Genomic DNA, 23,187 nt, shown 5'->3' on the forward strand with positions numbered 1-23,187 from the left:
ACTCTATATAATAGATCCCTCTGCGTGTAATGACTCTATATAATAGATCCCTCGGTGTGTAATGACTCTATATAATAGATCCCTCTGTGTGTAATGACTCTATATAATAGATCCCTCTGTGTGTAATGACTGTATATAATAGATCCCTCTGTGTGTAAAGACTCTATATAATAGATCCCTCTGTGTGTAATGACTCTATATAATAGATCCCTCTGTGTGTAATGACTCTATATAATAGATCGCTCTGTGTGTAATGACTCTATATAATAGATCACTCTGTGTGTAATGACTCTATATAATAGATCCCTCTGTGTGTAATGACTCTATATAATAGATCCCTCTGTGTGTAATGACTCCATATAATAGATCCCTCTGTGTGTAATGACTCTATATAATAGATCCCTCTGTGTGTAATGACTCTATATAATAGATCCCTCTGTGTGTATTGACTCTATATAATAGATCACTCTGTGTGTAATGACTCCATATAATAGATCCCTCTGTGTGTAATGACTCTATATAATAGATCCCTCTGTGTGTAATGACTCTATATAATAGATCGCTCTGTGTGTAATGACTCTATATAATAGATCCCTCTGTGTGTAATGACTCTATATAATAGATCCCTCTGTGTGTAATGACTCCATATAATAGATCCCTCTGTGTGTAATGACTCTATATAATAGATCCCTCTGTGTGTAATGACTCTATATAATAGATCCCTCGGTGAGTAATGACTCTATATAATAGATCCCTGGTGTGTAATGACTCTATATAATAGATCCCTCTGTGTGTAATGACTCTACAGAATATATCCCTCTGCGTGTAATGACTCTATATAATAGATCCCTCTGTGTGTAATGACTCCATATAATAGATCCCTCTGCGTGTAATGACTCTATATAATAGATCCCTCAGTGTGTAATGACTCTATATAATAGATCCCTCTGTGTGTAATGACTCTATATAATAGATCACTCTGTGTGTAATGACTCTATATAATAGATCGCTCTGCGTGTAATGACTCTATATAATAGATCCCTCTGTGTGTAATGACTCTATATAATAGATCCCTCTGTGTGTAATGACTCTATATAATAGATCCCTCTGTGTGTAATGACTCTATATAATAGATCCCTCTGTGTGTAATGACTCTATATAATAGATCGCTCTGCGTGTAATGACTCTATATAATAGATCCCTCTGTGTGTAATGACTCTATATAATAGATCCCTCTGCGTGTAATGACTCTATATAATAGATCCCTCTGCGTGTAATGACTATATAATAGATCCCTCTGTGTGTAATGACTCTATATAATAGATCACTCTGCGTGTAATGACTCTATATAATAGATCGCTCTGCGTGTAATGACTCTATATAATAGATCCCTCTGTGTGTAATGACTCTATATAATAGATCCCTCTGTGTGTAATGACTCTATATAATAGATCCCTCTGTGTGTAATGACTCTATATAATAGATCCCTCTGTGTGTAATGACTCTATATAATAGATCCCTCTGTGTGTAATGACTCTATATAATAGATCCCTCTGTGTGTAATGACTCTATATAATAGATCCCTCTGTGTGTAATGACTCTATATAATATACGAGCTTCACTTTTTGTATTGAAAAACTGAAATAAATGAACTTTTTTGATGATATTCTAATTTAGTCAGATGCACCTGTATATGCTGTGAACCCACCACGGGACCCAGTATCAGCCTATCAGTGGGTGCCGGGGGTTGGACCCCACTCATATTAATGATCATTTCTAATCCTAGTTCCATAATCCCCCTCAAGTTTAACTCACTGTGGAACGATGATGATCTGCACAAAACAGATGAAGAGGAAGACGATAAACGCACACGAGACGTAAGCACCAAACCGATCATCCACCTGCTTAGAATACTGCGGAGAAAAGGTAGGGTCAGAAAACCCCGGTCACATCAACCCCAAAAGACAAGTCCCAGCACAACACCCGTCCCTCATAGAGCCATGGATTTCCTACAGATCAATATAACAAACTAACAAAGCAGAAACCTGCAGAAAATATCATTATAGTGGTGGCTGCAGACAGGATCTTATCATGTATCTCTGTATACAGGGAGCTCCCCCTAGTGGTGACTGCAGACAGAATCTTATCATGTATCTCTGTATACAGGGAGCTCCCCCTAGTGGTGGCTCCAGACAGGATCTTATCATCTATCTCTGTATACAGGAAGCTCCCCCTAGTGGTGGCTGCAGACATAATCTTGTCATGTATCTCTGTATACAGAGAGCTCCCCCTAGTGGAGGCTGCAGACAGGATCTTATCATGTATCTCTGTATACAGGGAGCTCCCCCTAGTGGTGGCTGCAGACAGGATCTTATCATGTATCTCTGTATACAGGGAGCTCCCCCTAGTGGTGGCTGCAGACAGGATCTTATCATCTATCTCTGTATACAGGAAGCTCCCCCTAGTGGTGGCTGCAGACATAATCTTATCATGTATCTCTGTATACAGGGAGCTCCCCCTAGTGGTGGCTGCAGACAGGATCTTATCATGTATCTCTGTATACAGGGAGCTCCCCCTAGTGGTGGCTGCAGACAGGATCTTATCATGTATCTCTGTATACAGGCAGCTCCCCCTAGTGGTGGCTGCAGACAGGATCTTATCATCTATCTCTGTATACAGGGAGCTCCCACTAGTGGTGGCTGCAGACATAATCTTATCATTTATCTCTGTATACAGGGAGCTCCCCCTAGTGGTGGCTGCAGACAGGATCTTATCATGTATCTCTGTATACAGGGAGCTCCCCCTAGTGGTGGCTGCAGACAGGATCTTATCATCTATCTCTGTATACAGGGAGCTCCCCCTATTAGTGGCTGCAGATAGGATCTTATCATGTATCTCTGTATACAGGGAGCTCCCCCTAGTGGTGGCTGCAGACAGGATCTTATCATGTATCTCTGTATACAGGGAGCTCCCCCTAGTGGTGGCTGCAGACAGGATCCTATCATGTATCTCTGTATACAGGGAGCTCCCCCTAGTGGTGGCTGCAGACAGGATCTTATCATCTATCTCTGTATACAGGGAGCTCCCCCTAGTGGTGGCTGCAGGCAGAATGTTATCATGTATCTCTGTATACAGGGAGCTCCCCCTAGTGGTGGCTGCAGACAGAATCTTATCATGTATCTCTGTATACAGGGAGCTCCCCCTAGTGGTGGCTGCAGACAGGATGTTATCATGTATCTCTGTATACAGGGAGCTCCCCCTAGTGGTGGCTGCAGACAGGATCTTATCATGTATCTCTGTATACAGGGAGCTCCCCCTAGTGGTGGCTGCAGACAGGATCTTATCATCTATCTCTGTATACAGGAAGCTCCCCCTAGTGGTGGCTGCAGACATAATCTTATCATGTATCTCTGTATACAGGGAGCTCCCCCTAGTGGTGGCTGCAGACAGGATCTTATCTATCTCTGTATACAGGGAGCTCCCCCTAGTGGTGGCTGCAGACAGGATCTTATCTATCTCTGTATACAGGGAGCTCCCCCTAGTGGTGGCTACAGACAGAATCTTATCATGTATCTCTGTATACAGGGAGCTCCCCCTAGTGGTGGCTGCAGACAGGATCTTATCATGTATCTCTGTATACAGGGAGCTCCCCCTAGTGGTGGCTGCAGACAGGATCTTATCATGTATCTCTGTATACAGGGAGCTCCCCCTAGTGGTGGCTGCAGACAGGATCTTATCATCTATCTCTGTATACAGGGAGCTCCCCCTAGTGGTGGCTGCAGACAGGATCTTATCATGTATCTCTGTATACAGGGAGCTCCCCCTAGTGCTGGCTGCAGGCAGAATGTTATCATGTATCTCTGTATACAGGGAGCTCCCGCTAGTGGTGGCTGCAGACAGAATCTTATCATGTATCTCTGTATACAGGGAGCTCCCCCTAGTGGTGGCTGCAGACAGAATCTTATCATGTATCTCTGTATACAGGGAGCTCCCCCTAGTGGTGGCTGCAGACAGAATCTTATCATGTATCTCTTTATACAGGGAGCTCCCCCTAGTGGTGGCTGCAGACAGAATCTTATCATGTATCTCTTTATACAGGGAGCTCCCCCTAGTGGTGGCTGCAGACAGAATCTTATTATGCATCTCTGTATACAGGGAGCTCCCCCTAGTGGTGGCTGCAGACAGGATCTTATCATGTATCTCTGTATACAGGGAGCTCCCCCTAGTGGTGGCTGCAGACAGGATCTTATCATCTATCTCTGTATACAGGGAGCTCCCCCTAGTGGTGGCTGCAGACAGGATATTATCATGTATCTCTGTATACAGGGAGCTCCCCCTAGTGGTGGCTGCAGACAGGATCTTATCATCTATCTCTGTATACAGGGAGCTCTCCCTAGTGGTGGCTGCAGACAGGATCTTATCATGTATCTCTGTATACAGGGAGCTCCCCCTAGTGGTGGCTGCAGACAGGATCTTATCATCTATCTCTGTATACAGGAAGCTCCCCCTAGTGGTGGCTGCAGACATAATCTTATCATGTATCTCTGTATACAGGGAGCTCCCCCTAGTGGTGGCTGCAGACAGGATCTTATCTATCTCTGTATACAGGGAGCTCCCCCTAGTGGTGGCTGCAGACAGGATCTTATCATGTATCTCTGTATACAGGGAGCTCCCCCTAGTGGTGGCTGCAGACAGGATCCTATCATGTATCTCTGTATACAGGGAGCTCCCCCTAGTGGTGGCTGCAGACAGGATCTTATCATCTATCTCTGTATACAGGGAGCTCCCCCTAGTGGTGGCTGCAGACAGGATCTTATCATCTATCTCTGTATACAGGGAGCTCCCCTTAGTGGTGGCTGCAGGCAGAATGTTATCATGTATCTCTGTATACAGGGAGCTCCCCCTAGTGGTGGCTGCAGACAGAATCTTATCATGTATCTCTGTATACAGGGAGCTCCCCCTAGTGGTGGCTGCAGACAGGATGTTATCATGTATCTCTGTATACAGGGAGCTCCCCCTAGTGGTGGCTGCAGACAGGATCTTATCATGTATCTCTGTATACAGGGAGCTCCCCCTAGTGGTGGCTGCAGACAGGATCTTATCTATCTCTGTATACAGGAAGCTCCCCCTAGTGGTGGCTGCAGACATAATCTTATCATGTATCTCTGTATACAGGGAGCTCCCCCTAGTGGTGGCTGCAGACAGGATCTTATCTATCTCTGTATACAGGGAGCTCCCCCTAGTGGTGGCTGCAGACAGGATCTTATCTATCTCTGTATACAGGGAGCTCCCCCTAGTGGTGGCTACAGACAGAATCTTATCATGTATCTCTGTATACAGGGAGCTCCCCCTAGTGGTGGCTGCAGACAGGATCTTATCATGTATCTCTGTATACAGGGAGCTCCCCCTAGTGGTGGCTGCAGACAGGATCTTATCATGTATCTCTGTATACAGGGAGCTCCCCCTAGTGGTGGCTGCAGACAGGATCTTATCATCTATCTCTGTATACAGGGAGCTCCCCCTAGTGGTGGCTGCAGACAGGATCTTATCATGTATCTCTGTATACAGGGAGCTCCCCCTAGTGGTGGCTGCAGGCAGAATGTTATCATGTATCTCTGTATACAGGGAGCTCCCCCTAGTGGTGGCTGCAGACAGAATCTTATCATGTATCTCTGTATACAGGGAGCTCCTCCTAGTGGTGGCTGCAGACAGGATCTTATCCATGTATCTCTGTATACAGGGAGCTCGCCTTAGTGGTGGCAGCAGACAGGATCTTATCATGTAACTCTGTATACAGGGAGCTCCCCCTAGTGGTGGCTGCAGACAGAATGTTATCATGTATCTCTGTATACAGGGAGCTCCCCCTAGTGGTGGCTGCAGACAGAATCTTATCATGTATCTCTGTATACAGGGAGCCCCCCCTAGTGGTGGCTGCAGACAGGATCTTATCCATGTATCTCTGTATACAGGGAGCTCGCCTTAGTGGTGGCAGCAGACAGGATCTTATCATGTATCTCTGTATACAGGGAGCTCCCCCTAGTGGTGGCTGCAGACAGGATCTTATCATGTATCTCTGTATACAGGGAGCTCCCTCTAGTGGCGGCTGCAGACAGAATCTTATCATGTATCTCTGTATACAGGGAGCTCCCCCTAGTGGTGGCTGCAGACAGGATCTTATCCATGTATCTCTGTATACAGGGAGCTCGCCTTAGTGGTGGCAGCAGACAGGATCTTATCATGTATCTCTGTATACAGGGAGCTCCCCCTAGTGGTGGCTGCAGACAGAATCTTATCATGTATCTCTGTATACAGGGAGCTCCCCCTAGTGGTGGCTGCAGACAGGATCTTATCATGTATCTCTGTATACAGGGAGCTCCCCCTAGTGGTGACTGCAGACAGGATCTTATCATGTATCTCTGTATACAGGGAGCTCCCCCTAGTAGCGGCTGCAGACAGGATCTTATCATGTATCTCTGTATACAGGGAGCTCCCCCTAGTGGTGGCTGCAGACAGAATCTTATCATGTATCTCTGTATACAGGGAGCTCCCCCTAGTGGTGGCTGCAGACAGGATCTTATCATGTATCTCTGTATACAGGGAGCTCCCCCTAGTGGTGGCTGCAGACAGGATCTTATCATCTATCTCTGTATACAGGGAGCTCCCTCTAGTGGTGACTGCAGACAGGATCTTATCATCTATCTCTGTATACAGGGAGCTCCCCCTAGTAGCGGCTGCAGACAGAATCTTATCGTGTATCTCTGTATACAGGGAGCTCCCCCTAGTGGTGGCTGTAGACAGAATCTTATCATGTATCTCTGTATACAGGGAGCTCCCCCTAGTAGCGGCTGCAGACAGAATCTTATCATGTATCTCTGTATACAGGGAGCTCCCCCTAGTGGTGACTGCAGACAGGATCTTATCATCTATCTCTGTATACAGGGAGCTCCCCCTAGTGGTGACTGCAGACAGGATCTTATCATCTATCTCTGTATACAGGGAGCTCCCCCTAGTGGTGACTGCAGACAGGATCTTATCATCTATCTCTGTATACAGGCAGCTCCCCCTAGTGGTGGCTGCAGACAGGATCTTATCATGTATCTCTGTATACAGGGAGCTCCCCCTAGTGGTGACTGCAGACAGGATCTTATCATGTATCTCTGTATACAGGGAGCTCCCTCTAGTGGTGGCTGCAGACAGGATCGTATCATGTATCTCTGTATACAGGGAGCTCCCCCTAGTGGTGACTGCAGACAGAACCTTATCATGTATCTGTGTATACAGAGGGCTCCCCCTAGTGGTGACTGCAGACAGAACCTTATCATGTATCTGTGTATACAGAGAGCTCCCCCTAATGGTGACTGCAGACAGAATCTTATCATGTATCTCTGTATACAGGGAGCTCCCCCTAGTGGTGACTGCAAACAGGATCTTATCATGTATCTCTGTATACAGGGGGCTCCTCCTAGTGGTTGCTGCAGACAGGATCTTATCATGTATCTCTGTATACAGGGAGCTCCCACTAGTGGTGGCTGCAGACAGGATCTTACCCATGTATCTCTGTATACAGGGAGCTCCCCCTAGTGGTGACTGCAGACAGAATCTTATCATGTATCTCTGTATACAGGGAGCTCCCCCTAGTGGTGGCTGCAGACAGGATCTTATCATGTATCTCTGTATACAGGGAGCTCCCCCTAGTGGTGACTGTAGACAGAATCTTATCATGTATCTCTGTATACAGGGAGCTCCCCCTAGTTTTGGCTGCAGACAGAATCTTATTATGTATCTCTGTATACAGGGAGCTCCCCCTAGTGGTGGCTGCAGACAGAATCTTATCATGTATCTCTGTATACAGGGAGCTCCCCCTAGTTTTGGCTGCAGACAGAATCTTATTATGTATCTCTGTATACAGGGAGCTCCCCCTAGTGGTGGCTGCAGACAGAACCTTATCATGTATCTCTGTATACAGGGAGCTCCCTCTAGTGGTGGCTGCAGACAGAATCTTATCATGTATCTCTGTATACAGGGAGCTCCCCCTAGCGGTGGCTGCAGACAGGATCTTATCATGTATCTCTGTATACAGGGAGCTCCCCCTAGTGGTGGCTGCAGACAGAATCTTATCATGTATCTCTGTATACAGGGAGCTCCCCCTAGTGGAGGCTGCAGACAGAATCTTATCATGTATCTCTGTATACAGGGAGCTCCCCCTAGTGGTGGCTGCAGACAGAATCTTATCATGTATCTCTGTATACAGGGAGCTCCCCCTTGTGGTGGCTGCAGACAGAATCTTATAATGTATCTCTGTATACAGGGAGCTCCCCCAAGTGGTGACTGCAGACAGAATCTTATCATGTATCTCTGTATACAGGGAGCTCCCCCTAGTGGTGGTTGCAGACAGAATCTTATCATGTATCTCTGTATACAGGGAGCTCCCCCTAGTGGTGGCTGCAGACAGGATCTTATCCATGTATCTCTGTATACAGGGAGCTCGCCTTAGTGGTGGCAGCAGACAGGATCTTATCATGTATCTGTGTATACAGGGAGCTCCCCCTAGTGGTGGCTGCAGACAGAATGTTATCATGTATCTCTGTATACAGGGAGCTCACCCTAGTGGTGACTGCAGACAGGATCTTATCATGTATCTCTGTATACAGGGAGCACCCTCTAGTGGTGACTGCAGACAGGATCTTATCATCTATCTCTGTATACAGGGAGCTCCCCCTAGCAGCGGCTGCAGACAGAATCTTATCGTGTATCTCTGTATACAGGGAGCTCCCCCTAGTGGTGGCTGTAGACAGAATCTTATCATGTATCTCTGTATACAGGGAGCTCCCCCTAGTAGCGGCTGCAGACAGAATCTTATCATGTATCTCTGTATACAGGGAGCTCCCCCTAGTGGTGACTGCAGACAGGATCTTATCATCTATCTCTGTATACAGGGAGCTCCCCCTAGTGGTGACTGCAGACAGGATCTTATCATCTATCTCTGTATACAGGGAGCTCCCCCTAGTGGTGACTGCAGACAGGATCTTATCATCTATCTCTGTATACAGGCAGCTCCCCCTAGTGGTGGCTGCAGACAGGATCTTATCATGTATCTCTGTATACAGGGAGCTCCCCCTAGTGGTGACTGCAGACAGGATCTTATCATGTATCTCTGTATACAGGGAGCTCCCTCTAGTGGTGGCTGCAGACAGGATCGTATCATGTATCTCTGTATACAGGGAGCTCCCCCTAGTGGTGACTGCAGACAGAACCTTATCATGTATCTGTGTATACAGAGGGCTCCCCCTAGTGGTGACTGCAGACAGAACCTTATCATGTATCTATGTATACAGAGAACTCCCCCTAGTGGTGACTGCAGACAGAATCTTATCATGTATCTCTGTATACAGGGAGCTCCCCCTAGTGGTGACTGCAGACAGGATCTTATCATGTATCTCTGTATACAGGGAGCTCCCTCTAGTGGTGACTGCAGACAGGATCGTATCATGTATCTCTGTATACAGGGAGCTCCCCCTAGTGGTGACTGCAGACAGAACCTTATCATGTATCTGTGTATACAGAGGGCTCCCCCTAGTGGTGACTGCAGACAGAACCTTATCATGTATCTGTGTATACAGAGAGCTCCCCCTAGTGGTGACTGCAGACAGAATCTTATCATGTATCTCTGTATACAGGGAGCTCCCCCTAGTGGTGACTGCAGACAGGATCTTATCATGTATCTCTGTATACAGGGAGCTCCCACTAGTGGTGGCTGCAGACAGGATCTTATCCATGTATCTCTGTATACAGGGAGCTCCCCCTAGTGGTGACTGCAGACAGAATCTTATCATGTATCTCTGTATACAGGGAGCTCCCCCTAGTGGTGGCTGCAGACAGGATCTTATCATGTATCTCTGTATACAGGGAGCTCCCCCTAGTGGTGACTGTAGACAGAATCTTATCATGTATCTCTGTATACAGGGAGCTCCCCCTAGTAGCGGCTGCAGACAGAATCTTATCATGTATCTCTGTATACAGGGAGCTCCCCCTAGTTTTGGCTGCAGACAGAATCTTATTATGTATCTCTGTATACAGGGAGCTCCCCCTAGTGGTGGCTGCAGACAGAATCTTATCATGTATCTCTGTATACAGGGAGCTCCCCCTAGTGGTGGCTGCAGACAGAATCTTATCATGTATCTCTGTATACAGGGAGCTCCCCCTAGCGGTGGCTGCAGACAGGATCTTATCATGTATCTCTGTATACAGGGAGCTCCCCCTAGTGGTGGCTGCAGACAGAATCTTATCATGTATCTCTGTATACAGGGAGCTCCCCCTAGTGGAGGCTGCAGACAGAATCTCATCATGTATCTCTGTATACAGGGAGCTCCCCCTAGTGGTGGCTGCAGACAGAATCTTATCATGTATCTCTGTATACAGGGAGCTCCCCCTTGTGGTGGCTGCAGACAGAATCTTATCATGTATCTCTGTATACAGGGAGCTCCCCCTAGTGGTGACTGCAGACAGAATCTTATCATGTATCTCTGTATACAGGGAGCTCCCCCTAGTGGTGGCTGCAGACAGAATCTTATCATGTATCTCTGTATACAGGGAGCTCCCCCTAGTGGTGGCTGCAGACAGGATCTTATCCATGTATCTCTGTATACAGGGAGCTCGCCTTAGTGGTGGCAGCAGACAGGATCTTATCATGTATCTCTGTATACAGGGAGCTCCCCCTAGTGGTGGCTGCAGACAGAATCTTATCATGTATCTCTGTATACAGGGAGCTCCCCCTAGTGGTGGCTGCAGACAGGATCTTATCATGTATCTCTGTATACAGGGAGCTCCCCCTAGTGGTGACTGCAGACAGGATCTTATCATGTATCTCTGTATACAGGGAGCACCCTCTAGTGGTGACTGCAGACAGGATCTTATCATCTATCTCTGTATACAGGGAGCTCCCCCTAGTAGCGGCTGCAGACAGAATCTTATCGTGTATCTCTGTATACAGGGAGCTCCCCCTAGTGGTGGCTGTAGACAGAATCTTATCATGTATCTCTGTATACAGGGAGCTCCCCCTAGTAGCGGCTGCAGACAGAATCTTATCATGTATCTCTGTATACAGGGAGCTCCCCCTAGTGGTGACTGCAGACAGGATCTTATCATCTATCTCTGTATACAGGGAGCTCCCCCTAGTGGTGACTGCAGACAGGATCTTATCATCTATCTCTGTATACAGGCAGCTCCCCCTAGTGGTGGCTGCAGACAGGATCTTATCATGTATCTCTGTATACAGGGAGCTCCCCCTAGTGGTGACTGCAGAGAGGATCTTATCATGTATCTCTGTATACAGGGAGCTCCCTCTAGTGGTGGCTGCAGACAGGATCGTATCATGTATCTCTGTATACAGGGAGCTCCCCCTAGTGGTGACTGCAGACACAACCTTATCATGTATCTGTGTATACAGAGGGCTCCCCCTAGTGGTGACTGCAGACAGAACCTTATCATGTATCTGTGTATACAGAGAGCTCCCCCTAGTGGTGACTGCAGACAGAATCTTATCATGTATCTCTGTATACAGGGAGCTCCCCCTAGTGGTGACTGCAGACAGGATCTTATCATGTATCTCTGTATACAGGGGGCTCCTCCTAGTGGTTGCTGCAGACAGGATCTTATCATGTATCTCTGTATACAGGGAGCTCCCACTAGTGGTGGCTGCAGACAGGATCTTATCCATGTATCTCTGTATACAGGGAGCTCCCCCTAGTGGTGACTGCAGACAGAATCTTATCATGTATCTCTGTATACAGGGAGCTCCCCCTAGTGGTGGCTGCAGACAGGATCTTATCATGTATCTCTGTATACAGGGAGCTCCCCCTAGTAGCGGCTGCAGACAGAATCTTATCATGTATCTCTGTATACAGGGAGCTCCCCCTAGTTTTGGCTGCAGACAGAATCTTATTATGTATCTCTGTATACAGGGAGCTCCCCCTAGTGGTGGCTGCAGACAGAATCTTATCATGTATCTCTGTATACAGGGAGCTCCCTCTAGTGGTGGCTGCAGACAGAATCTTATCATGTATCTCTGTATACAGGGAGCTCCCCCTAGCGGTGGCTGCAGACAGAATCTTATCATGTATCTCTGTATACAGGGAGCTCCCCCTTGTGGTGGCTGCAGACAGAATCTTATAATGTATCTCTGTATACAGGGAGCTCCCCCAAGTGGTGACTGCAGACAGAATCTTATCATGTATCTCTGTATACAGGGAGCTCCCCCTAGTGGTGGCTGCAGACAGGATCTTATCCATGTATCTCTGTATACAGGGAACTCCCCCTAGTGGTGGCTGCAGACAGGATCTTATCATGTATCTCTGTATACAGGGAGCTCCCCCTAGTGGTGACTGCAGACAGAATCTTATCATGTATCTCTGCATACAGGGAGCTCCCCCTAGTGGTGGCTGCAGACAGAATCTTATCATGTATCTCTGTATACAGGGAGCTCCCCCTAGTGGTGGCTGCAGACAGAATCTTATCATGTATCTCTGTATACAGGGAGCTCCCCCTAGTGGTGGCTGCAGACAGGATCTTATCCATGTATCTCTGTATACAGGGAGCTCCCTCTAGTGGTGGCTGCAGACAGGATCTTATCATGTATCTCTGTATACAGGGAGCTCCCCCTAGTGGTGACTGCAGACAGAATCTTATCATGTATCTCTGTATACAGGGAGCTCCCCCTAGTAGCGGCTGCAGACAGAATCTTATCATGTATCTCTGTATACAGGGAGCTCCCCCTAGTGGTGGCTGCAGACAGAATCTTATCATGTATCTCTGTATACAGGGAGCTCCCCCTAGTGGTGGCTGCAGACAGGATCTTATCCATGTATCTTTGTATACAGGGAGCTCGCCTTAGTGGTGGCAGCAGACAGGATCTTATCATGTATCTCTGTATACAGGGAGCTCCCCCTAGTGGTGGCTGCAGACAGGATCTTATCATGTATCTCTGTATACAAGGAGCTCCCTCTAGTGGCGGCTGCAGACAGAATCTTATCATGTATCTCTGTATACAGGGAGCTCCCTCTAGTGGCGGCTGCAGACAGAATCTTATCATGTATCTCTGTATACAGGGAGCTCCCCCTAGTGGTGACTGCAGACAAGATCTTATCATGTATCTCTGTATACAGGGAGCACCCTCTAGTGGTGACTGCAGACAGGATGTTATCATCTATCTCTGTATACAGGGAGCTCCCCCTAGTAGCGGCTGCAGACAGAATCTTATCGTGTATCTCTGTATACAGGGAGCTCCCCCTAGTGGTGGCTGTAGACAGAATCTTATCATGTATCTCTGTATACAGGGAGCTCCCCCTAGTAGCGGCTGCAGACAGAATCTTATCATGTATCTCTGTATACAGGGAGCTCCCCCTAGTGGTGACTGCAGACAGGATCTTATCATCTATCTCTGTATACAGGGAGCTCCCCCTAGTGGTGACTGCAGACAGGATCTTATCATCTATCTTGTATACAGGGAGCTCCCCCTAGTGGTGACTGCAGACAGGATCTTATCATCTATCTCTGTATACAGGCAGCTCCCCCTAGTGGTGGCTGCAGACAGGATCTTATCATGTATCTCTGTATACAGGGAGCTCCCCCTAGTGGTGACTGCAGACAGGATCTTATCATGTATCTCTGTATACAGGGAGCTCCCTCTAGTGGTGGCTGCAGACAGGATCGTATCATGTATCTCTGTATACAGGGAGCTCCCCCTAGTGGTGACTGCAGACAGAACCTTATCATGTATCTGTGTATACAGAGGGCTCCCTCTAGTGGTGACTGCAGACAGAACCTTATCATGTATCTGTGTATACAGAGAGCTCCCCCTAGTGGTGACTGCAGACAGAATCTTATCATGTATCTCTGTATACAGGGAGCTCCCCCTAGTGGTGACTGCAGACAGGATCTTATCATGTATCTCTGTATACAGGGAGCTCCCTCTAGTGGTGACTGCAGACAGGATCGTATCATGTATCTCTGTATACAGGGAGCTCCCCCTAGTGGTGACTGCAGACAGAACCTTATCATGTATCTCTGTATACAGAGGGCTCCCCCTAGTGGTGACTGCAGACAGAACCTTATCATGTATGTGTATACAGAGGGCTCCCCCTAGTGGTGACTGCAGACAGAACCTTATCATGTATCTGTGTATACAGAGAGGTCCCCCTAGTGGTGACTGCAGACAGAATCTTATCATGTATCTCTGTATACAGGGAGCTCCCCCTAGTGGTGACTGCAGACAGGATCTTATCATGTATCTCTGTATACAGGGGGCTCCTCCTAGTGGTTGCTGCAGACAGGATCTTATCATGTATCTCTGTATACAGGGAGCTCCCACTAGTGGTGGCTGCAGACAGGATCTTATCATGTATCTCTGTACACAGGGAGCTCCCCCTAGTGGTGGCTGCAGACAGAATCTTATCATGTATCTCTGTATACAGGGAGCTCCCCCTAGTGATGACTGCAGACAGGATCTTATCATGTATCTCTGTATACAGGGGGCTCCTCCTAGTGGTTGCTGCAGACAGGATCTTATCATGTATCTCTGTATACAGGGAGCTCCCACTAGTGGTGGCTGCAGACAGGATCTTATCATGTATCTCTGTATACAGGGAGCTCCCCCTAGTGGTGGCTGCAGACAGGATCTTATCATCTATCTCTGTATACAGGGAGCTCCCCCTAGTAGCGACTGCAGACAGAATCTTATCATGTATCTCTGTATACAGGGAGCTCCCCCTAGTGGTGGCTGCAGACAGAATCTTATCATGTATCTCTGTATACAAGGAGCTCCCCCTAGTGGTGGCTATAGACAGGATCTTATCATATACAGTACAGACCAAAAGTTTGGACACACCTTCTCATTTAAAGATTTTTCTGTATTTTCTTGACTATGAAAATTGTACATTCACACTGAAGGCATCAAAACTATGAATTACCACATGTGGAATTATATACTTAACAAAAAAGTGTGAAACAACTGACAATATGTCTTATATTCTAGGGTCTTCACAGTAGCCACCTTTTGCTTTGATGACTGCTTTGCACACTCTTGGCATTCTCTTGATGAGCTTCAAGAGGTAGTCACCGGACATGGTCTTCCATCTTGAAGGAGTTCCCAGAGATGCTTAGCACTTGTTGGCCCTTTTGCCTTCACTCTGCGGTCCAGCTCACCCCAAACCATCTCGATTGGGTTCAGGTCTGGTGACTGTGGAGGCCAGGTCATCTGGCGTAGCCCCCCATCACTCTCCTTCTTGGTCAAATAGCCCTTACACAGCCTGGAGGTGTGTTTGGGGTCATTGTCCTGTTGAAAACTAAATGATGGTCCAACTAAACGCAAACCGGATGGAATAGCATGCCGCTGCAAGATGCTGTGGTAGCCATGCTGGTTCAGTATGCCTTCAATTTTGAATAAATCCCCAACAGTGTCACCAGCAAAGCCCCCCACACCATCACACCTCCTCCTCCATGCTTCACGATGGGAACCAGGCATGTAGAGTCCATCCGTTCACCTTTTCTGCGTCGCACAAAGACCCGGTGGCTGGAAACAAAGATCTCAAATTTGGACTCATCAGACCAAAGCACAGATTTCCACTGGTCTAATGTCCATTCCTTGTGTTCTTTAGCCCAAACAAGTCTCTTCTGCTTGTTGCCTGTCCTTAGCAGTGGTTTCCTAGCAGCTATTTTACCATGAAGGCCTGCTGCACAAAGTCTCCTCTTAACAGTTGTTGTAGAGATGTGTCTGCTGCTAGAACTCTGTGTGGCATTGACCTGGTCTCTAATCTGAGCTGCTGTTAACCTGCGATTTCTGAGGCTGGTGACTCGGATGAACTTATCCTCAGAAGCAGAGGTGACTCTTGGTCTTCCTTTCCTGGGGCGGTCCTCATGTGAGCCAGTTTCTTTGTAGCGCTTGATGGTTTTTGCAACTGCACTTGGGGACACTTTCAAAGTTTTCCCAGTTTTTCGGACTGACTGACCTTCATTTCTTAAAGTAATGATGGCCACTCGTTTTTCTTTACTTAGAATTTGTATTATGGCAAGAAAAAAAGCAGCTAACAGTTTATTCAGTAGGACTATCAGCTGTGTATCCACCTGACTTCTGCACAACACAACTGATGGTCCCAACCCCATTTATAAGGCAAGAAATCCCACTTATTAAACCTGACAGGGCACACCTGTGAAGTGAAGACCATTTCCGGTGACTACCTCTTGAAGCTCATCAAGAGAATGCCAAGAGTGTGCAAAGCAGTCATCAAAGCAAAAGGTGGCTACTGTGAAGAACCTAGAATATAAGACATATTTTCAGTGGTTTCACACTTTTTTGTTAAGTATATAATTCTACATGTGGTAATTCATAGTTTTGATGCCTTCAGTGTGAATGTACAATTTCCATAGTCATGAAAATACAGAAAAATCTTTAAATGAGAAGGTGTGTCCAAACTTTTGGTCTGTACTGTATCTCTGTATACAGGGAGCTCCCCCTAGTGGTGGCTGTAGACAGGATCTTATCATGTATCTCTGTATACAGGGAGCTCCCCCTAGTGGAGGCTGTAGACAGGATCTTATCATGTATCTCTGTATACAGGGAGCTCCCCCTAGTGGTGGCTGCAGACATGATCTTATCATGTATCTCTGTATACAGGGAGCTCCCCCTAGTGGTGGCTGCAGACATGATCTTATCATGTATCTCTGTATACAGGGAGCTCCCCCTAGTGGTGGCTGCAGACATGATCTTATCATGTATCTCTATATACAGGGAGCTCCCCCTAGTGGTAGCTGCAGATATGATCTTATCATGTATCTCTGTATACAGGGAGCTCCCCCTAGTGGTGGCTGCAGGATATTTAGTTTTCCGTGTTGCCCTCTCTATAACCACCTTTATTCTCTGGACTCTTGATGATGATAATAAGGTGTCAGTATTATGATACAGATATGAGGTCGGCTTTGTACTGAGCCGTATTTGCGGACATGTCACATGGATCTATAGGGCGTCTTGCAGATTCCCGGCTGGATGTCACACTAGGGCAGGGAGGTCACAGGACGAGACAATCACCTTCTTCTCCAGGTCAGGCTCCCGGAAGGTCAGGAGGATTTTTCGAACGTGTTCTGAGCGCAGTCGGTCGATGCTTCGGGCATCAATAGCGCGACCCAAAAATTCGTCCACTTCATCCTCAGGGTTCATGTTCTCTTGAATGTTCCTAAAAGGCCAGACATGGGAAATGAGGGGTTAACCGACATGGAGAAGAGAAGTTCCTTTCTCGGCAGTCCCCTTGTCCCTGATGTCACATACAAGATACTGAAGACGTGATGATCGGGACCACAAGTCACCAGGGGGCCCTATAGGTACAGGGTAGAGCAAGGGCCCCTATATTGGCCTTGCTCAGGGGCCCCTGACCCATAACAATGAGGGTGATGATGAGATATTTTGGAGTTTACCCCTCAGAATGGCGTTCTATGAAGTATTGGCGCCCGGTGTCCTCACTTTTGTATCATGGACTTGCTGACATGACTTTGCTGCTTCTCTGGGCAGGAAGTGGTTAATCCGCATGTCTTACTTTTCCCGGCTCCAGGACACAGGGGGTCATTTCTGTGAATATGGGATGACCCGGAGACGTTTTACCCGTGAGAAAAGCGGCGTCCCGGGGGTCCGAGCAGAAGACGCTTTTATCCCGAATATCCGGATTGTTTGCCCAGCGACACAGCTGAGCCGCCAAAAGGACTACAACTCCCAGAGGAGCCGATGACCTCCACACAGGCGCCCTCCATCATCACTGACCATTACAGGCGTCATTTGTAATATTTGGGGGATCTAAAACCTTTTTATAGACTTTGTGCTTCTGTTCCTCACATTGCTCAATAGTTCTCCTTTATGTCTCTATCTCTCTCCTGCTCCGGATAGTTTGTTACAATGTATCACCGCAGGTGAAATGTATCAGTCTGCAGTCCAGGCTCATGACATAGTCTCCACTCACTGACAGCCAGCAACACTAAGTTTGATTGTTTAGATTTGCATAGGACTGCCTGGACCCTGCAGGTTGAGGACCCCCTAATGCGCATCGATAATCTGTCTGAAAATGGGTTAAAAGTCTTCAGTAATTGTAAAAGCCTCATAATGATGGAGGTGATAATCCGGAGCGGCTGCCAGAATCTGGGATTTACAGATTACTGAGAAATGGACACCAGAAGTCCAGCGACGGGGCCGCCCCTCCCCCGCGCTGAGCGCACAATGATGGGAAGACCCCCACCATCCGCACCGTGGAGGAGACGTGCGGAGACTTCAGGATACTCACTTGTCTTTTGGATCCTCAAATCCCTGAAAACAGGAAAGAAACTAATCAGAAAACTGGGGAGGATGATGGGTGTGATGGAGGATGATAAGGGTGATGGAGGATGATGAGGGTGATGGGTGTGATGGAGGATGATAAGGGTGATGGAGGATGATGAGGGTGATGGGTGTGATGGAGGATGATGGGAGTGATGGAGGATGATGGGAGTGATGGAGGATGATGGGAGTGATGGATGATGATGGGAGTGATGGATGATGATGAGGGAGATGGGTGTGATGGAGGATGATGGGAGTGATGGAGGATGATGAGGGTAATGGGTGTGATGGAGGATGATGAGGGTGATGTAGGATGATGAGGGTGATGGGTGTGATGGAGGCTGATGGGAGTGATGGAGGATGATGAGGGTGATGGGTGTGATGGAGTAAGATGGGTGTGATGGAGTAAGATGGGTGTGATGGAGGATGATGATGGAGGATGATGGGTGTGATGGAGGATGAATGAGGGTGATGGAGGATGATGGGAGTGATGGAGGATGATGAGGGTTTGGAGGATGATAAGAGTGATGGAGGATGAAGGGGGTAACAGAGACTCATGGAGGTGATTGATGAGGGTGATGACCCATTAACCTCTTACCATTCTCTTCATCTCCTTGGACACTTGGTTGCCCCCCAGGTGGTTGTAGAAGTTGCGCTCCACCCCCCAGTGCGCCGGGTTGTGCCCGATGGAGTTGGCTCTCTGGCGGCTCATCTTCGCCATCATCGCCTTCTCTTCTTTCTGTGGCAGAGGATGACATGGACGGTGACACATCTGCGCAGTCATTTCCTCGGTCCATGATCAGGACACAGCGGCTTCTGCCCCCGGACTCCGCGGCCCGCTCCTTCCATCCCCCATGCTGAACATTGGGATCCGGGGTTGCCCGCTGTAACATGGGCTTTATCCCAGAGGAGTCTCCGGGTGGTGGAGTCTCCGGGTGGTGGAGTCTCTGGGTGGTGGAGTCTCCGGGTGGTGGAGTCTCCGGGTGGTGGAGTCTCCGGGTGGTGGAGCCGGGGAGGACGCTGCTTTCCTTGGCCGGAGCTCTCGCTCTATAAACTAATCACCCGCGGACGTGGATTCTGGGGCCGGTAATTTCATTACAGCCGTGTTTGTCTTTCATTACATCCAGGGAAGAAAATAAATCCAGAAGTTTCCATAACCAGAAGATTAAGGGAGCGAGGGGCGGATGATCCTGAGAGCCCGTCCATATCATCCCCATGTGGGAACGTCCAGCAATTGCAGCCTACTCCAAGTGAAAGGTCAACGGGCCCCCAGGGCAGATCAGAGGGGCCCGGAACCTGCTCACATCGACCAACCTGAGGCTGCCGGAGCACATTGGGAGTAGTAGTCTGCAAAGTCTGGACATCCGCAGCTCCAAAACCCGACATTCTCCAATAAATCTAATCTTCTTAAGTAAGAGACAATCTGCAGCTGCAGGACATCACATTCACCGCTGCCACCCTGCAAACATATCTTATCCTCTACTCACCTCCAGAGCTGCAGTCACTATGCTCCTGTTACATCGTGTCTTATCCTCCTGTCACCTCCAGAGCTGCGGTCACTATTCTGCTGTTACATTGTGTCTTATCCTCCAGTCACCTCCAGAGCTGCAGTCACTATTCTGCTGTTACATCATGTCTTATTCTCCTGTCACCTCCAGAGCTGCAGTCACTATTCTGCTGTTACATCATGTCTTATTCTCCTGTCACCTCCAGAGCTGCAGTCACTATTCTGCTGTTACATCGTGTCTTATCCTCCAGTCACCTCCAGACCTGCAGTCACTATTCTGCTGTTACATCGTGTCTTATCCTCCAGTCAGATCCAGAGCTGCAGTCACTATTCTCCTGTTGCATTATGTCTTATTCTCCTGTCACCTCCAGACCTGCAGTCACTATGCTCCTGTTACATCACGGCTTATCCTCCAGTCACCTCCAGAGCTGCAGTCACTATTCTGCTGTTACATCGAGTCTTATCCCCCTGTCACCTCCAGACCTGCAGTCACTATTCTCCTGTTGCATTATGTCTTATTCTCCTGTCACCTCCAGAGCTGCAGTCACTATGCTCCTGTTACATCACGGCTTATCCTCCAGTCACCTCCAGACCTGCAGTCACTATGCTCCTGTTACATCACGGCTTATCCTCCAGTCACCTCCAGAGCTGCAGTCACTATGCTCCTGTTACATCGTGTCTTATCCCCCTGTCACCTCCAGAGCTGCAGTCACTATGCTCCTGTTACATCGTGTCTTATCCCCCTGTCACCTCCAGAGCTGCAGTCACTATGCTCCTGTTACATCGTGTCTTATCCCCCTGTCACCTCCAGAGCTGCAGTCACTATTCTGCTGTTACATCGTGTCTTATCCTCCAGTCACCTCCAGAGCTGCAGTCACTATTCTGCTGTTACATCGTGTCTTATTCTCCTGTCACCTCCAGAGCTGCAGTCACTATGCTCCTGTTACATCGTGTCTTATCCCCCTGTCACCTCCAGAGCTGCAATCACTATTCTCCTGTTGCATTATGTCTTATTCTCCTGTCACCTCCAGAGCTGCAGTCACTATTCTCCTGTTGCATTATGTCTTATTCTCCTGTCACCTCCAGAGCTGCAATCACTATTCTCCCGTTACATCGTGTCTTATCCCGCTGTCACCTCCAGAGCTGCGGCCACTATTCTGCTGTTACATCGTGTCTTATCCTCCAGTCACCTCCAGAGCTGCAGTCACATTATGTCTTATCCTCCAGTCAGATCCAGAGCTGCAGTCACTATTCTCCTGTTGCATTATGTCTTATTCTCCTGTCACCTCCAGAGCTGCAATCACTATTCTCCTGTTACATCGTGTCTTATCCCCCTGTCACCTCCAGAGCTGCGGCCACTATTCTGCTGTTACATCATGTCTTATCCTCCAGTCACCTCCAGACCTGCAGTCACTATGCTCCTGTTACATCACGGCTTATCCTCCAGTCACCTCCAGACCTGCAGTCACTATGCTCCTGTTACATCACGGCTTATCCTCCAGTCACCTCCAGAGCTGCAGTCACTATGCTCCTGTTACATCGTGTCTTATCCCCCTGTCACCTCCAGAGCTGCAGTCACTATGCTCCTGTTACATCGTGTCTTATCCCCCTGTCACCTCCAGAGCTGCAGTCACTATTCTGCTGTTACATCGTGTCTTATCCTCCAGTCACCTCCAGAGCTGCAGTCACTATTCTGCTGGTACATCGTGTCTTATTCTCCTGTCACCTCCAGAGCTGCAGTCACTATGCTCCTGTTACATCGTGTCTTATCCCCCTGTCACCTCCAGAGCTGTAGTCACTATTCTCCTGTTGCATTATGTCTTATTCTCCTGTCACCTCCAGAGCTGCAATCACTATTCTCCTGTTGCATTATGTCTTATTCTCCTGTCACCTCCAGAGCTGCAGTCACTATTCTCCTGTTGCATTATGTCTTATTCTCCTGTCACCTCCAGAGCTGCAGTCACTATTCTCCTGTTACATCGTGTCTTATCCTCCAGTCACCTCCAGAGCTGCAGTCACATCATGTCTTATCCTCCAGTCAGATCCAGAGCTGCAGTCACTATTCTCCTGTTGCATTATGTCTTATCCCCCTGTCACCTCCAGAGCTGCAGTCACTATTCTCCTGTTACATCATGTCTTATCCTCCAGTCAGATCCAGAGCTGCAGTCACTATTCTCCTGTTGCATTATGTCTTATTCTCCAGTCACCTCCAGAGCTGCAGTCACTATTCTCCCGTTACATCGTGTCTTATCCCCCTGTCACCTCCAGAGCTGCGGCCACTATTCTGCTGTTACATCATGTCTTATCCTCCAGTCACCTCCAGAGCTGCAGTCACTATTCTGCTGTTACATCGTGTCTTATCCTCCAGTCACCTCCAGAGCTGCAGTCATACGCCACCCCTATCTTGCTGACTGAACTGTGACCTGTGCTTTTCTCTGCATAAGCTAGCTGTGGTGCAGCCATTGTGATCAGCCCGGATCCCATAGTCGCTGCCTTTAACGCCATCTGCGGATTCAGGTGAAATGACTTCAGGGAAAAGGAGTGGGCAGCATTACTGATCTATCCAGGCAAAGAGAGGGGGCTTTTAATATATGGAGGCACAAGGGGCACGGCACTATTCGTGTGGGGGGGGGAGGCAGTATTATTGGGGCAGGCACTATTAGTGGGGGAGGCAGTATTATTGGTGTGTGCACTATTAGTGGGGGAGGCAGTATTATTGGGGTGGGTACTATTAGTGAGGGGGAGGCAGTATTATTGGGGCAGGCACTATTAGTGAGGGGGAGGCAGTATTATTGGGGTGGGCACTATTAGTGGGGGGAGGCAGTATTATTGGGGCAGGCACTATTAGTGGGGGGGGCAGTATTATTGGGGCAGGCACTATTAGTGGGGGGGGCAGTATTATTGGGGCAGGCACTATTAGTGGGGGAGGCAGTATTATTGGGGTGGGCACCATTAGTGAGGGGGAGGCAGTATTATTGGGGCAGGCACTATTAGTGGAGGGAGGCAGTATTATTGGGGCAGGCACTATTAGTGGGGAGAGGCAGTATTATTGGGGCAGGCAGTATTAGTGGAGGGAAGCAGTATTATTGGGGCAGGCACTATTAGTGAGGGGGAGGCAGTATTATTGGGGTGGGCACTATTAGTGGGGGGAGGCAGTAATATTGGGTCGTGCACTATTAGTGGGGGGGGGCGGTATTATTGGGACAGGCACTATTAGTGGGGGGAGGCAGTATTATTGGGGCAGGCACTATTAGTGGGGGGAGGCAGTATTATTAGGGCAGGCACTATTAGTGGGGGAGCCAATATTATTGGGGTGGGCACTATTAGTGGGGGA

General features: G+C 48.2%; 1 protein-coding gene across 1 annotated transcript in view; it reads right to left on the bottom strand.

The window, feature by feature from the left end:
- The window catches only part of ADCY5 (adenylate cyclase 5), a 268,384-nt gene that overhangs the window by 110,472 nt on the left and 134,725 nt on the right, over positions 1-23,187 (bottom strand). Inside the window, exons 8-11 of the mRNA XM_073647525.1 lie at positions 18,945-19,085; positions 18,315-18,337; positions 17,078-17,222; positions 1,816-1,913 (exon numbers count right to left, since the gene is read on the bottom strand). Of these exons, the coding sequence (XP_073503626.1) occupies positions 1,816-1,913; positions 17,078-17,222; positions 18,315-18,337; positions 18,945-19,085 (407 nt within the window). The remainder of the gene's footprint in view (positions 1-1,815; positions 1,914-17,077; positions 17,223-18,314; positions 18,338-18,944; positions 19,086-23,187) is intronic.

The sequence above is a fragment of the Phyllobates terribilis genome, unplaced genomic scaffold (genome assembly GCF_046119375.1).
Source record: "Phyllobates terribilis strain yellow unplaced genomic scaffold, ASM4611937v1 Scaffold_9__5_contigs__length_417890890, whole genome shotgun sequence".
Lineage (NCBI taxonomy): Eukaryota > Metazoa > Chordata > Amphibia > Anura > Dendrobatidae > Phyllobates > Phyllobates terribilis.